The 16,880-nt window shown below is 27.1% G+C and overlaps 2 protein-coding genes across 2 annotated transcripts; both read left to right on the top strand.

The window, feature by feature from the left end:
- The first annotated feature begins 9,057 nt into the window (after nt 1-9,057).
- Nucleotides 9,058-10,942, top strand: LOC107262302 (cysteine-rich and transmembrane domain-containing protein WIH2-like). The gene is made up of 3 exons (XM_015727382.3): nt 9,058-9,321; nt 9,750-9,939; nt 10,669-10,942. The coding sequence occupies exons 1-3, from the start codon at nt 9,270-9,272 to the stop codon at nt 10,718-10,720; spliced, it is 294 nt and encodes a 97-aa protein (XP_015582868.2). The 5' UTR covers nt 9,058-9,269; the 3' UTR covers nt 10,721-10,942.
- A 1,762-nt stretch (nt 10,943-12,704) lies between these two features.
- On the top strand, nt 12,705-16,753 carry LOC8262294 (telomere repeat-binding factor 1). Its single transcript, XM_015727387.3, has 7 exons — nt 12,705-12,917; nt 13,294-13,496; nt 13,587-13,807; nt 14,038-14,122; nt 14,457-14,540; nt 15,460-15,804; nt 16,359-16,753. The coding sequence occupies exons 2-7, from the start codon at nt 13,347-13,349 to the stop codon at nt 16,371-16,373; spliced, it is 900 nt and encodes a 299-aa protein (XP_015582873.1). The 5' UTR covers nt 12,705-12,917; nt 13,294-13,346; the 3' UTR covers nt 16,374-16,753.
- The last annotated feature ends 127 nt before the right edge of the window (nt 16,754-16,880 follow it).

Here is a 16,880-nt window from a genome sequence, read left to right on the forward strand (position 1 = left end):
AAGTAATTAAAAACCTAATTAGCTATAAATATAAATTATTATTCATTATCAAATTGATAAATAAATGATATATATATATATATATATATACTAATTATTTTACATTTGATTGTAAAATTATTAAATTATATATCGCTCATCTTTTCATTAGTCCTACCAAAGTTTAACTCATATCCCACTCCTCCATAATGCGTTTTCACTGTCAAGTCGCAAATGTTGTAACTGGAATTTAATAGCATATGTTCTTATATTGTTCAAATTTTAATCTAATAATTATAGATAAATTGACATAATTTTATAGGTAATTACTCTAAATTCATTAATAAATTAAATTAATTTCTTTTTTTTTATCCTATCAAACCAAAAGACTATAAATTATAATACTCAAAATAATAAAATTTTGGATTTGTGCTTCAATAAAAACTAAAAAATATACAAACAGCTAAATGATTGAACATATTTAGCTATACTGATAGACTAATAATTACTTAGCTTAAAGGTCGGATTTCGACTAGCACAGAGAGTCGGACTTCAGCTATCGGAAAGTCTTTTTATCAAATGTGAGACACCTAGTAAAAAGTTCAAGCCTAATATTTTAAAAGAACAATATGATAATTTCACCAAAAGGACATTAAACTCTAATGGATAAAAAAGTATAATTTCTTTATTATTCTCCTATTATGATTTAACTTGGGTATTGGAGTTAGATTACTGGAATCCGACATCTACTTTATTGATATTTTTTTCTCTTTGTTCTGTAAGTTCTATGAATCAAGAATCTTCAAATTTTCCTTTTCAAATTCATTCGAAATTTGTTAAATCTATCAGTAAATACTCTAAATTCATTAATAAATAAAATTAATTTATTTACTTTATCCTATCAAATCAAAGGATCAGAAATTATAAACTTAAAATAATAAAATTTTGAATTTGTACTTCAGTAAAAGCCATAAAATATACCGAGCATTATTTAACTATATTGAAAGGTTAATATTTTCTTTCCATGCTCATTTATTGACACGAAGTTTTTGGGTCTGTTTTATTATATTATTATTTTTAAAATATGAATTAGTTTTTTGTATTGTTGTGAAAATTAGAGAATTATAAACTTACGTTTCATTAAATCTATTTTCCTTTGATTTTTTCCAAAAATCTATTTTCCTTTATTTCCTTTGATTTTTTTCCGAAATGAGATGAAATAAAGAAAATAGCATTCAAATATATATACAAAAATTTAATTTTTTTCTTCTATTTGTCCTTTTTTATTTTGGTGGCTTCATCCCATCTGAAACCATTAGCTGTGATGATACAATTCTTGTTTTTTTTTTTTTTTTTTTTGATTTCATTTTTCAGACAATTAAAAGGAAATATCACAAAAAATTAATTGATATATAAATTATGATTTTAAAAATTATATAATGCAAAATGGTGAGACAGTTAGACTTAACCAGGACTTCTCACCTGATGGTTGTTGGCCTATTTCCATCAACCAAGGAAAACAAACAATTAAATGCATTCTTTTTTCTTTAAAGAAAATCAATATACTCAGTAATTCTCTCTCACAAAAATACTTAAACTAGTCTAACAGAGAGAAGAAAGTGAAAGCTTCCCTCACCATTTTGATGGAAGCCATTGCTTTAAAAAATAAATACTTAAACATGATCTAGAAGATTAATTAGTCCTCTTCATGCATACAACCATTGTTTATTATTATTATTTTGAAAAGGGTTTCTGTCATTATGTAATACACAGTTTAAAATATTACTGGAAAAAGAAATGCAACACAAAGAATTATATAAAGGGAGAAACCAAAAAATTGTACTTATTTTGGGGGTTTTTTTTTTCAGTTTGCTTAATAATTCATCTTTTCTTTTCTGCGAATATTAATATTATATTAATAGCTTATTCACGTGTTATATTAGTTATCATAATTATATTATTATAAATAATAATATAAATTAAATGTATAGATAGATTTTTTAATATTTTATAAATAATTTATAAATCAAATATTTTTATTTTTTATATTTTTTGATATTTTAAAATTTTATCAGTTACAATTTTATTAATGTACTAATATAAAATTATTTATTAATCAAATTTCTAATAGTATATAAATTAATACCATAAATATAATTGAATATTACTATTCTTAGGATTAGAAATTATTGTATAATTAGAAATTTATAAGTTAATAAAATTTTTTAAAATATTATTCTTTTAAATTAAAATTATTATCTGTAATTTGTCAGTTAATATAATATTATAAATATAAATAAAATGCTATTTTCTAAAAAAAATAAAAATCTAACTTATTAATTAATAAATTAATAGAAAAATAATACAATGACAATGAAACTTAAATTCATGTTTCAAAAATAAATACTCATATTAAAATAAAAAATTTATATATCAAAATATAATTTTATATTTTAAAAAACTTTATGCCTCAAAATTTAATATATATAGATTTATATATTCATTTAAAATAATTCTGTTTGGTTTAAATCTATAAAAAAAATTATTAAACAAGAAAATTCATAATTTTAAACCATGAATTTTCTATCCATACCAAAAAAAAAAAAAAAATCTTCTTATATAAGCAAAGGTATATAATGAAAATTTATTCAAAATAATACCAACTGATTGTCTATAATTAAAGAAAAAATAGATCCATTGCAAAACGCTCAATTTAAACATTATATAATGCTATTCAAAGACTGATGCACCAACCCTGATGCATTAACGTTTAGGTACCTGCTAATGCTAATTAATAATTAATCTTTGATTAGGCAATCCACTTTACTTCTCTATTAGTAAAAAGAAAGTAGCAACTCGGAAGTATCTAATACAAGTAACCCAAATAAGTACGCATAATTCTAATTTCGTGAACCAGTGGCTAAACTTTAAATTTTCAAATATAAAAGAACTATGAAAATAATGTCAATCTAGTGTCACCAGATAATTAGTTAAGACTCTCTTTTTTTAAATGTGGTTTTATAAAATAATTATTTCTTTTTTTCTTATATACTAAACAATTAACTATTTTTAATTTACTTTTAAAATAAAAAATAAAACGCATAATAATTGACTAAAAAAAGCTTAAATGTATAATTATTAACTCTGATTTTGCTGCTTTTATGTTTGGTTATTTGTCCAAGAAAAAGGAAAAAATGAAGAACAAAGAGTTGATAGTTGCCCTTTTGAAAGAATTTTTTTTTTATTAAAAAGGATAATTATTATCTATTAATTACAGTTTACTTTTGAAACCTTACGGATTTATAGACCATTTTTGAATTAAGATAGCTACACTTAATTGGTAAGAGAATAATAAATTTAATTATGTTAGAAAAATAGGGAATGTGCTTATTAGCATAGGTGACCTTTTCTTCTCATAGCCCCAAAATATATATATATATATATATTTGTTTCATGATTAATGAAGGTGGACTATAAAACTTTCATAATACTATAATTATAGCATTTCATTCTAAATAATTGAATAGTGATAAAAGTAAAGAAAAAATAATAAAAATATTTATATTTTTATATTTTTGATCAAATTTACAGTGTTTACAGTGTTAAAATATTAAAAATATAATTATTTGAATTTTTTTTAAGTACAATTTTTATTATTTTTGATAAAATAAAAAATCTAAAAAATAATTACATCGTATATAAAAAAGTTAAAAAATATTTTTTAAAAAGGGATAGTTTTTATTAATTTTAGAATATTTATGAAAACTTTCCGAAAGTAAATTATGAGATGAAATAATTGGGCCAGGAAAATAATCATTTTTATAACTTTTTAGGTAATACTACTGGGCCTCCAAATATAGTTCTCTTCACCAAAGCCCATGTGATTGTAACTCGTATCCAAATTTTCTTATAGAAATTGTGGAGGCACTTCAATTCTCAATTTATTTTAATCATTACAGTATATTATATTAGAATAATTTCTATATAATTATAAAAAAATAATTATAATACAAGTCAGTTATAAATATAAATAAATTATATATTATTATAAAATTTTTTAAAATTTTATTTATATAATAGGATAAGATATTAACATATCATATTTCTAACTGTTATTATCTTACTAATAAAATTAAGTATTAAATTTAAAAAGATATTATTTAAACCTCCGTTATATTATAATCTCTTCATAGGCATAAATTTTATTTTAATACCAAATATACGACTATAACGAGGAAGAGGTTTTACTCTATTTGATCGAGACTTGCCTTGAAAACAATTAATCAACTGATTATTACTTAATAGTAATTTCCTAGACCAAGAACTAAGTATTCTCTTTATACCTCCTGGCAGCCCATTCCAAGCCTTCCCTGCTTATTGCCTTCTTTACTATCACAGAGTTCTTGTGGAGCTGTTAAAGTTTGACCCTCTTGCACTGCCTCATCAAATTCTGTTTTTCCATTGTCGTCGTCAACAATTTGGACATGTCTACTTACTTCCTCCTGTGAAGTAACACTTCAGTTAGAAGGTTTCTGAAAATGGGAAGGTTGAGGCTATCTATATATTGACATTTGGTGACACGCGGCGGCCGGCCGCCTTGTGGGCTTTGTATATCAGCTTACATGATGGGTTACTGTATACTGTGATTCAGCCTACCTGTACAATAAACTTTCAAGACGCCATTGAATTTTGACCAGAGATCTTCTCCAAATTATATGCATGTTGCATGATGCCTCGGTCCGTCCAAATATATCTCATGAATTTGTTGACCAATGTGTGTGAATACAAAGAAGGAAGCATTTCAAATATCATTTTTATAATTAGGAGAAACAGACTTACTAATTAATATGAAATTGCTTACTTACTTGTAAGCTAAGAAGTTTAGCACTAAATTAAATCCAACAAGGTAGACTTTTTGATTTTAGATTATACTAGTATCTAGGATTGCTTTTTTTTTTTTATTATTGATAAAAAAAATAATAATTAATGGTAGTAATTCTCACCTTACGTGATTATATGAGTTTTAATGATAGTAATTTTCACCTTATATAACTATACGAGCTTTCTTTTATTATAAAATATTTATAAACCATATTAAGTTTGAGATGAAATTCAAATCCGTCTTTTTCTGAAGAGGGAAACTGACCCGATGCAAACCACCAGCCTACCGTCGGATGCTGTAGTATCAACTATTACATGCAAATCCACCTTTAATCATATTAATTAAGAATAATTAATATATATATATATATATATATATATATATATATATATATATATATATATATATATATATATTTATAGGGCCATAGGGGGTGTCTTACCAAGTAAAAAAAGAATTAATTTTGAAAGATGTGTGAGTTACCAGTAATTTGGCAGCATCTCTCTTGGGTCAAAACCTATCCATTTAATTGATTTCCCTGCTTTATTTTATTATTTTTTGAATTTTTTAACTGGATATATTTTACTTGAATCATATATAATATTCATAGCATATCATATCCTTTAATTAATTAAGATTAATATTAAAAACGTTCAGTTGACGTCCGGCTATAATATATAGCATATAAATAATTCTTGTCATAAAGTTTTCATGTTTCTTGTGCAAGATTGTAAAACCAAAACAGACCTTCAAAATTGGAGGGCTGAGATTAAATACGGCCTATCCAAATAACTGTTGATATTACTTTATTTATTTCTGGTCATTGTAATTTTTTATCATTTTATTTTATAAATTTATATTAAAAAAATTTCCCATTAATTTTTTTATTAATGAATTGGTTTAGATATTACTTATTTTTAATTTTTTATCTAATATATGAATTTATTTGTATAATTTATTTATTATATTCAATATTTTATAATTTAATAAAGTAACTGTTACTCCTACAAATAAAAGTCAATATAGTAAAACAACGAAATTGATAAAAGAATTATAATATAGTCTGTGATTTTCTTATTAGATGGAATCTAATAATGTCAATAATAAATAATATTTTTAATTAAAAATATTTATTTTATCTTAAAAATTAAAAAGTAAATAATATAAAATTTTTGAAAATGAAACTAACTAAAAGCGAATATGAATACTTTATATTTACTAAAATTAAAATATGATAAAAATTAGAGCAACTAAAAAATATTGATTAAATATTTTAATAATATTAATATTAGTTTTGGCCACAAATAAAATTTTACTATAATTTAATAAAAAATTTAAATAAATTTAATATTTGATAATAAATATAAAAATATATATATATATTAATTAGATAATAATTCTGATTCTAAAAATTAATATTTCTAAGATTATATTCAGCAATAAATTAAAATTTTAATTATATAATAAATTTTAATCTTAGAAAATAATAATATCAATTATATCGATAGTATTAATTTATATAATGCTAAAATTAATCATCAAATATTTTTAAAATAATTTTTATATTATCGTACGAATAAATTTTTAAAATCTTAAAAAAATTAAAAAGATTTTTAAATATAGTTAGTTTGCTATTATTTTAAAAATATTATATATTAATATCAAATATCAAAAAATTATTAAATTGTATTTATCAACTTAATTTTATAATCGAATTATAATAATTACTGTACAATGTATGAATATACGACTAAATTTTTTATTAATTTAATAAATAGTATTTATTTTTTTATTTTTTTACTTTTACGAGAGATCTCCATTGTTTGATTTTAATGTTAATAAGGATATTAATATTAACAATAAAAAAAAAGATAAATCTATCATTGTGGAGAATAATTCATCCTCTTTGAAGGATGAAAACTTAGTCCGATCTAACAAGTTCTAGCCGCCAATTCAGAGAGCTTGATGGTTCCTCATTAGAAAAATTGGCGGCGCATTTTAACCTTCTATTACATATATTTATTTAAATTGTTTATATATATAAATGAATCATCCGAAAAGTGATCTAAAATCCATCGTATTCCTCTTTATAAGTTTTTTTTTTAATTAATAGTTTAGTGAGGTTCAACAATAATAGTAGACTACATAAGAAAAACAATATTTTTTGAACCCATTATAAAAATAGTAAATTTTATTAAAAAAAGAAGAAGTAAATAATGGCAAATAAACTAATTAATTAATTAAATCATTATCTTATTGAATAACATACTCTCTTCTAGAAAAATGGATATGGCTGCCCAACTGATATTATATTATTGGTGTTACAAATTTTTATTTTTAAAAAAGAACTGATATTATTATTATTATTATTATTTAGTTGGACCGGCCATGACTAGTCATTCAGCAGCCTAAGTTATAATACTTCCTTCTCGACAGAGAATTATCAGTTGTCAATTTGTTGGAAATCAATTCGAAAAAGAAAATCAATGGCACTGAAAGGACAATTACCAAATTTTAATAGCTTATTTTATTATGCAAAAATAAATAAATAACACTTATGATTTATGTGAAATATTAAGATATATTTTATTAAAGGCCAAAGGGTCATATGAGCATTATAACATAAAATGACGATTTGTTTATATAAGCCGATTTTTTTAAAATTTATATTAGTAAATAGTGATAAGAAAATCTAGAATTTAAAATATTTGTCTTCTGAAGAAGAATAAAAATACCCACAAATTAATTGCTTGTTGATTGGTATTATAAAAATAATACTATAATATACAAAAAAAGAACAAATAAAAATGTATTTTATTTTTTTTTAAAAATAAATAATTGTAGACTTAGTTTTCATAATAATATAAAAAGTTTAAGTTTAATATGTAATGTTCCATCAATTTGTCAAAAGAATTTTAGTTATCCACAGTAAGTTTTTATTTTTTTTATTAAAAAAAATTCATTGTTAAGTTTCTCAAATTTTCACTTTTATTTTATTAATTTCTGAATTTTTAATTTTATTTTAATTAGATTAAAGATTTTTTATATATAATTTATAAAATTTTACTTTTTTTATTAAGTCACCTTACTTTTATTTTATTTTGACTAAAGAATTTTGAATTATCAGTCAAAATAAGAATAAAGGTTCCCTTGTATATTAAGTGAGTTTGGTTCCTTATGAATTCTATTAGATGATAAATCTCATTTTGAAATAAATAAAGTAATTATTAGGAATAGGAATTTATATTTTTTTTTTCTTTCATAATTCCTTTATCCAACGATAAGACGGCACGTACCCACAAATCCAATACCTGAATTGGATTGGATTCAGTTTACCAAATCAAAATCTAATAGAAACAGCATTAACTCAATTCATTTAAAATAAGGGATAATATTATTATATATTTTTTGAGGTTTGATTTACTATGTATTTTGATTGGAAATAATATTGTTTATTCTTCACTCTAAATGTTATTAATATATCTATCAATAGGGTGTAAAATGATAAATGACAAAAAGATAATTTAATATTTTTTTAGAGAAAAAAAATAACTTAATTGTAACAAAGTTGTTATTAAGTGTTGAAAAAGTAGAATCATATTTTTTTTAAATTTATAGTTATATAATTTAATTATTATAAAGTATTTTTATCAAATTTATTTTTAAAAATTATTATCTTACTAATTTTTCTGAAAATAAATCTTAAAATTCAGAAAAATTAATTTTTATGGAAAGAATATTTTTATCGACCGCCAATACTAAATAAAATTTGATATTTTTCAGTTTATTTTTTAAATTTTTATTATATTATAAATTAATAATATTAAATTTTGTATTATAAACACTCCAGTTTTTGAGAGAAATAACATCTGAAATGTTTAATTAGTTTTATAGTATTTAACCTAACAAATAACAAAGACAAAAAATGAAGTGATTAAGCAAACTAAGAAGTATTTATAATTATTTATTCAAAAAAGAACTAAAAGAAAACCAAGGCTACGCGTATTCAAGAAAAACAAGATAATCCAAAAATAAATCCACGTCATCAAGACCCTACCCTACAACTGCTGACATGTCAGCATCAGTAAATAAAACAACAATATAATAATGATTAAAGAAAGTAAATTCTTGAAAATATTCAACACAGAGAAGCCTCCATTGGTTATAATAACCTCCCCTAGTCTTCCTGTTCCTTTATAAACAGCCAAGTCTTTCTCTTGCCTTCTCTCTCTCTTTCTCTCTCTTTCTACTAAATACAATCACTACCTACCTAACCTCCCTGTACAAACAAAACAACACACCCTTTTCCTTTCTTGTAAGATAAGCTCTCTAGAATCAGATCTCTTTCTTTTACCGGAAAACTCAAAAAACTCATTTTTCTCTCTTTCTTCTTCGTCAAGAACAAAGAATGAGTTATTACAATCAGCAGCAGCCTCCTGTCGGTGTTCCTCCTCCTCAAGGTACACCGTTTTTAATTAAATATTTTCTGGGTTTCTGTTTTCTTCAGATTTACTCAAATGGGTGTTTTCGTTTTCCGATTTGGTATCATGTTATTGAGTAAATAGGGTTTTTGCTCAAGGTATACACTTTTCGATAAAATGCTTTCTGGGTTTCTCTTTTCTTTGATTGTTTTTTCTTTCAACTGGGTTTGCTGGCTTTGATATGGTATGCATGTTTTTGAATGATCGGGGATTAATTGGGTTTTCTTAGCTTGTGTAAAATTGGGGATTTTGATACGGTATTCCTGTAATTGAGTGATTACTTATCAATGGGTTTTGTTTAGTTTTTCTGTTGATTACATTGATTGATCGGATCTAGCACTAGATCTGATATAAATTGATTAAGATTTTGTTGGTTCTAATTGTTTTTGACTTTCATGGAATAATAGGTTATCCACCAGAAGGATACCCAAAAGACGCTTATCCACCACCAGGTTATCCACCACAAGGATACCCACAGGGTTACCCACCACCAGGATATCCTCCTCAAGGCGGTTATCCTCCTCAAGGTGGTTATCCTCCTCAGTATGCTCAGCCTCCTCCTCAACAAAACAGCAGTTCTGGTTGCTTGGAAGGATGGTATGCTTCTCGTTCTCTATTAAGTTTGGATTTTTATGTCATTTTATTACAAGTTCAGGGTTACTGTTTGATCATTCAGATCTGGGTTTGTTTGCTCGGTTGAAAGATTCTGTGCTATGAAAATACTTAATGTTTATCTGGTTTTGCTATAAAAATCGCCTTATTTTTTTGGGTTTTGGTCAAAGTTCCTGTGTTGCTCACCTCTATCCACATAGGGAACTGTGGAAGGGTATTTCGGTCATTTAGTTTGTTGCTAAAGCCGAGGTCAAGTTCATGGAAATATCAGATGTTCTTCTTGCATGTTGTGCACAAACACCGTGTTCATATAATTGTCAGAGATATGGTCCTCACTCAACTTGCTGGTCCTAAGTAAAATGTGTACTCTCATTGGATTTTTGGTAATCATAGTAAATGGCACTACTGTACCCATGATATAATAGTATTTTTAATCTGTATTAGGATCCTTGTTGCTTAGCATTTGCTCATACTACTATTATACCAAGTTTATACTTGAACATAAGCCATTGGTGTCAGGTCATTTGATTTTGTCTTTAGGTTTTCAAGCAAATACCAACTGTTTATTCTTCAACCTGTTGTCATCAAACACTAACTGAATAATTGGAATTGAGTTGGAAAAGCACTCAATGGTGTTTGTATTATTGCACTTAATCATGATAATGTGTTATGATTGGATGATTATTGATATATTTTTTTTCTTGACACATGCAGTTTGGCTGCTCTGTGCTGTTGCTGCCTGCTAGATGCCTGTTTCCGATTATGAGAGGATTGTTTGGGGCTGATTCAACAGAAGTGTGATTTTAAAAAACTGAAAACTTTGATAGAGATTCTATGGGATTGTCCTTATTGCCATTGCTTTTAAATCTAGCCTGTCCAGCAGCTTTAGTCGTCTTCTTTTGATTATTTTTTTCTCTCTTTTTAATGTGTATCTTGCACAAATAATTGGAACCTTCTCTTTTTCAAATGGGATTCAGCATTTGGTACACATAATGTTATGTGCATATGTTATCTTCCTTTATGATTGTGTTGAATGTGATTTGAGTTTTTTAGGTGTTTGTAAATTCTGGAATGCTCTGATTTTTGATTTGTGAAAGTACAATGGCGCAGCTGTTTTCTTTTCTAAATGACAAATAAAAACTAGCTTTAGGACTAAGCTTTTGCTTAGTTGTTGTAAATAGGTTGTGGATGTGGGTGTCATCCTTTTGAAAAGCAGAAAGGCCAGTCAGAAAGGAATATTTGCCTTTCACATTATGTTATGAATGTGGCTGACGTTGGACTTCTGATCTGGCCTATGTGGATACCCTTTTTGTAGTCCTTCCTGTGAGGGTAAAGGTTTATGCTTTACTTGTAATTGTGCATTATTATTGTGGGAATATGACCACTAAAATACAAAATTCATTACTTATAAATTATAATTTGGTTATTTTATATTCGGTTCATAGTTAATGCCACTGAGTAATGTCAACTTCGTTGGTGTCTCCTAACCATCATTCGCATAAGACATTTAGCTGGTTTTAAACTAAGAAAAGGACTTCTTGTTTCTCATATTATTATTATTATTATTATTATTATTATTGTTGGGAACACAGTCCATTCCTTTATACTGATTCTGATGATCCCATAATATCACCACAGTCGATTTTGTTATACTGATTCTGATAGGACCATATCAAAAATGATTTTCTTTTATTTAAACTTATTTTCCATATAATGTTATTATATAATTTAATGCTATACTAAGAATTTCATGAATGCTGAGATTCTCAAAATTTATGATAACAGCAAGTTATACCAAATTTCGTTTGAAAATATTGTGGGTCTTTTCTCAGTGGAAGATTTTCCTATGTCTTTTTTTTTTTAAAAAATTTTTCAAGAACTTTTTACTAATCCTAGTTCCTAATGCATTCTCATCTTTTTAAATATGAATTGTACATTTTATAACAAATAACAATGAAGGTGCATTTGAGAAATCAGAGTCCAATGATTAGCCGGTGTTTTTGTATGTATCATAGGCAAATATTTCAATAACTAGGAAAATAACAAAGGATTATATACGCATAATAAGTAAATTTGCTGAAAAATCTTCCTTCATAAAGAGAATAAAAAATCTCTCTTTGTCTCAGTACCCAGCACTTGGAACATTTTATGATAAATTAACTCCACCTTCTCTTTCCTTATTTGTATGTTTATGTATACCATATTAGATTACAAGTAATCTTATTTCTGAATGCATAACTTAATTGGTTGTATATAAATATATTTCAATACCATGCTTATACTTTTTTAACAAAAAAAATAAAAATATTTAAGAGTTCCCTTTTTGGAGTGAAAGTCTCGAGTTTGAGTAATCTTTTATGCATCATATTAACTTTCATTTTTATAGCGAGTGTAATGAGACGACTATCCTTGCATTAAAATTTAATTCTATTTATATTTTTTTTTGAAAATTTCTAAGGTTATTTTTGTTAATTTATAAAAGTTAAATGTCCTTTTATGTCAATAATATTATCCATTATTAATACTCTTTAGTTTAGATCACCTAAGTTAACTCTATAAATATTTTTAAGAACAACAAAATGACTAATTATTCTCAATCTTTTTCTCTATTACTATAACTTTACAATAGAACAGTAACCACCGATTTAAAACGCAACGTTTTGATCGAACACTGCGATAAGTCTTTACACGTGTAAACCGCGCTTTTTCTTTGTAACTGAATTCACACAAACAGAAATGATTATTGTTATTATTCAGAAAAGAACCCTAAAACTAATTTAGTGCCCTGTTTGGTCATACAAAAAAAACTCTCATTAGTCCTCTCCGTTATTATCAAAATCAAACAATCACAAAATAAAGAATATAATAAATTTATTTAAATTATTATTATCATTAATTAATTCAAAAATTAACAATACCACATCACTTTCTCTCTCGCTGCGTAATCATCGCATCTCTCCCCGGTAAATTCTCATTTTTTTTTTTAAAATTTGTTTTGTTCCAATTTGAGTCAGTAATATAGGCATTCAGTTTTTCTTTAATGATTGATTTGTTTCTTAGCTGATTTTCTTTGTGAGATTTGTAATTCTCGCCTTTTTATTTATTTATTAGGGTTAGTTTTCTTTCACAATTATAGTCATTGAGAAGTAATTGTTGCTGTTAATATTAATTTGAGGCTCTTTTAGTGCATCTCCTTATTAGGTTTTTTTTTTTTTTTAAATTATGTTTCAATTTTAATTAGGTTATATAATTATGTTTTAATTGTTGCTTATTGCTGTTATTGATATTGATGTGTTATAATCTGGGTTCTTGATTGCATGTTCTTATTTGACTTACTAGGTTTTGCGGGAATTGGATTCGTTTTAGAGGGTTTTTGCTTTGAGATACTTTTAATGGGCGCACCTAAACAAAAATGGACAGCAGAAGAAGAAGCAGCTTTAAAAGCTGGAGTTATTAAACATGGAGCTGGAAAATGGCGTACAATACTTAAAGATCCTGAATTTAGTAGTGTACTGTATTTGCGATCAAATGTAGATCTCAAGGTTGGCACTTATTCTTAACGTTGTTATTGTTTTTAGAAAGAATCATCATTGACTTTTACAATTTGAATGTTTTAAAATGTGTGTTATTAGGATAAATGGAGAAATATGAGTGTAATGGCGAATGGATGGAGCTCACGGGAGAAGTCTAAGTTAGCTGTTAAAAGGGTGCACCATGTTGCTAAACAGGAAGAGAATAACAACCCTATCTCTCTCACTGTTGTTCAAAGCGATGAAGATATGTCTGATGCTAAGTCTATTGTAGTTGCTAATCCCGCTATGCAGACCGGTGGTCCGAGGAGAAGTACTGTAAGGTTAGGAAATCTTTCTTATTTACTTGATATTGCATGTCGCACTTTTATGTGTTCTTTTAGTGTAATGTGGCATTAGAATTGCCTTACCTTAGTAATTGTTGGTTTATAGTTTTGGTGCCTGATTAGTGTGAAACAGTTGGACCTTTAACTTTCTATTTTGATTATGATGAAATATGCTTTTCATTTGTGTTTACTTACATATATTCTCTTTTGTCCTTCCATTGTTTTAGGCTGGATAATCTTATAATGGAGGCTATAACTAGCTTGAAGGAGTCTGGTGGTTCTAATAAGACAGCAATTGCTGCATACATTGAGGTAATCTTTTATCTGCAGTGTTGTAGTCTGGCAGATCTCGATTAGTTTCTTTTTTACTTAATCTAAGGATGTCATGGATACCAGTAGCATGTTATTAAGGAAGTAAGTTTCACTTTACTTGGACCAAAATCACCATAAAAAACGAAATAATATTTATTTGGATAATTAATACTTGCTTTGAAATTTATACGACTAAAATTATGACAGGTTTCTTTGCTAAAGTTTGTGGTTTTTGCCATATGTTCAACTTCCCTTCTGAACTCATGCCATTTTCTTATCTTTAAATTATGATTTATCTTGTTTTAGAGGCTGATTTTCTCATTTTATTCTGTAGGAACAATATTGGCCACCTCATGATTTTAAAAGGATACTGTCAGCAAAATTGAAATACTTGACATCAAATGGCAAGCTGATTAAGGTATTTATACTCTGTATCTTGGTGCAATGGGTCAATTGGATGTTCTGAGTTCTGACAGTTTCCTTAATGCTATTATCTGCAGCTTAAACGTATTTAATTCTTTAAGTAATCCTTTAGTCAATTCTCATTGACTACTAATTTGAAGTTCTTGTTTGGTTGTGGGGAGTAGAACATTACAAGATGCAGCATGGCCAATTTTGTGGATAAGTAGTTTGGCTTATTGGAAGAAGTTGAGGGCTTGAATTAGTTGTATGTTATAGTTTCACACCCGCTTAACGCTTTTGTGAATTCTTTGGGGATAAGGAAGTTGGTAAATTTAAACTTTTTATTCTCTCTTTTAGCAACAAGGTTCTCATTCGATATTTTTTTATGTAGGCCTAGCATTAGTCATATTTGGGGTTGCGGAAATTTTTAGTCAACTTATAGTGGTTAAAACCCTTAAATCAAATGCTGAATTTTGTTTGAATAATTTTATTTCTGCCATCACATTATTTTGATGTCTCATAGCTTATGAACATTATTGTGGATCAAATTTATTTTTCTTGAAAGCCATACCTAGTTGTGGTCTCCCAAAAGCAGGGTCTGCCAATATATACTCACAGAAAATGCAAGCCACATTTCTGGATAAGCTGTTGGTATAAATGCTCAAAAGATTATTACATCCTCGAAATTCAGCAGTGTATTAAACCTTAGATGGTGCTCTATAAATGAACTGTTTTTGCATGTTGATCAGTACCTGGACTTGTGTGATTATAATATGGTAGATGGTTTACAGTTTTGTGATATTTGGAATATTAACTTTTGTTAGTTGTATATTTCCAAAAATTTCTCGTTTATGGGCTGGTTTATCTCTTCCTATTCTGGGTTAGGTTATCGTGGTGTTGGATCCTAATTTCAATTTGGCATTTTGTTTTTGCAGGTTAAACGCAAATATAGGATTGCACCTACATTTTCTGACAGGAGGAGGAATCCTTCTATGTTATTCCTGGAGGGAAGACACAGGATTTCTCCAAAAGTTGAGAGGGATGATTTCAATATGCTTACAAAGTCACAGATTGATGTGGAACTGGCCAAGATGAGAACTATGACTGCGCAAGAGGCTGCTATAGCAGCTGCTCGAGCTGTTGCAGAGGCAGAAGCTGCTATAGCTGAAGCTGAAGAGGCTGCAATAGAAGCAGAGGCTGCAGAAGCAGATGCAGAAGCAGCACAAGCATTTGCAGAAGCAGCTATGAAGACGTTGAAAGGGAAGCACATGCCTAAGATGGTAAACCTCAATAAAGAATTTATTATCTGGAAATTGGGTAATTTATTTTGAGATGTTTGGGAAGTCATTAAGGCGTTTCACCCTGGTCAGACTACTTTTCAGCCTCTTTATACTTTGGATGAAATAGCCAACTTGCATATGAAATCAAAATTGAAGGGGGAGAGAGAGAGAGAGAGAGAGAGAGAGAGAGAGAGAAGGAAAGCGATATGGAGGCCTTGATTTTCATACACTCTTCCCTCACTTATACATGCGAGTGTGACAACCATGACTTGAGACTTCTTTTATTGTCTGTTTATTTTTTTCCTTTTTGTGGATGTACTTCTGAAACTGGCTCACTTGAAAACTTTTTGTTAAACTAGAGACCAAGGAAGTCCTCTTTGCTACTTAAGACTTTGATGTGGCCTTAGCTGTGGATATATACTAGGAAATATGCAATGATTCTTTTCATCTTTTGCAATATGCAATGATTCTTTTCATCTTTTGCTCAAGTCCCGACCTCAAAATTTGTCTCTTATCAGATTTTGATTAAAGATACTTTGCAAAAATATGTGCAGATGATTCGAGCTTGATGCAGAATTGGAGACGAGCAGAATCAATGGATGCTCATCACATGCTGACATTGCATCTCTGTAAATATGAAAACAAAGCCTTTTTGTAGGGTACAAAATGTATTTAGCTGTGGATCCTGGTGGTTTGGTAGATTGCAATTGCATAGGCAGCTCTTTCTTGTAGACAGTTTCAAATGCCAGTATGTTATTTTCTTTCTCTTTCTTTTTTGGCCTCTCTCTCTCAAAGTTAGAATTCACGATTAGTAGTATGTATTACCATCTTTGTCTGTTCTTTTAAGAAGTAGCTTAGTGTAGAAAGAAATCAGAGCAGTTGGAATTTTGATTGTTGTATTCTGATGAAGATGTTTGTTTCTAGTGCATCTTACATTTACTATTTTTCATTGATGTGCAACGTTGATTTTAACAATTGGACTCCTTATACGAATGATAAAATAATATTTAAACTAATAATCATAAGCTCTTTAATTTTAAATTATAATCAAATGTTTAATGGATATTAATATATTA

Source organism: Ricinus communis, chromosome 6, assembly GCF_019578655.1.
Source record: "Ricinus communis isolate WT05 ecotype wild-type chromosome 6, ASM1957865v1, whole genome shotgun sequence".
NCBI lineage: Eukaryota > Viridiplantae > Streptophyta > Magnoliopsida > Malpighiales > Euphorbiaceae > Ricinus > Ricinus communis.

Excerpts from the sequence above, each read along its gene's own strand:
- LOC107262302 (XM_015727382.3), top strand. The coding sequence starts at position 9,270 with ATGAGTTATTACAATCAGCAGCAGCCTCCTGTCGGTGTTCCTCCTCCT. Across the intron at positions 9,322-9,749 it reads CGGTGTTCCTCCTCCTCAAG|GTTATCCACCAGAAGGATAC; the intron begins GTACACCGTTTT and ends ATGGAATAATAG. Across the intron at positions 9,940-10,668 it reads TCTGGTTGCTTGGAAGGATG|TTTGGCTGCTCTGTGCTGTT; the intron begins GTATGCTTCTCG and ends TGACACATGCAG.
- LOC8262294 (XM_015727387.3), top strand. The coding sequence starts at position 13,347 with ATGGGCGCACCTAAACAAAAATGGACAGCAGAAGAAGAAGCAGCTTTA. Across the intron at positions 14,123-14,456 it reads CAATTGCTGCATACATTGAG|GAACAATATTGGCCACCTCA; the intron begins GTAATCTTTTAT and ends TTTATTCTGTAG. Across the intron at positions 14,541-15,459 it reads CAAATGGCAAGCTGATTAAG|GTTAAACGCAAATATAGGAT; the intron begins GTATTTATACTC and ends TTGTTTTTGCAG.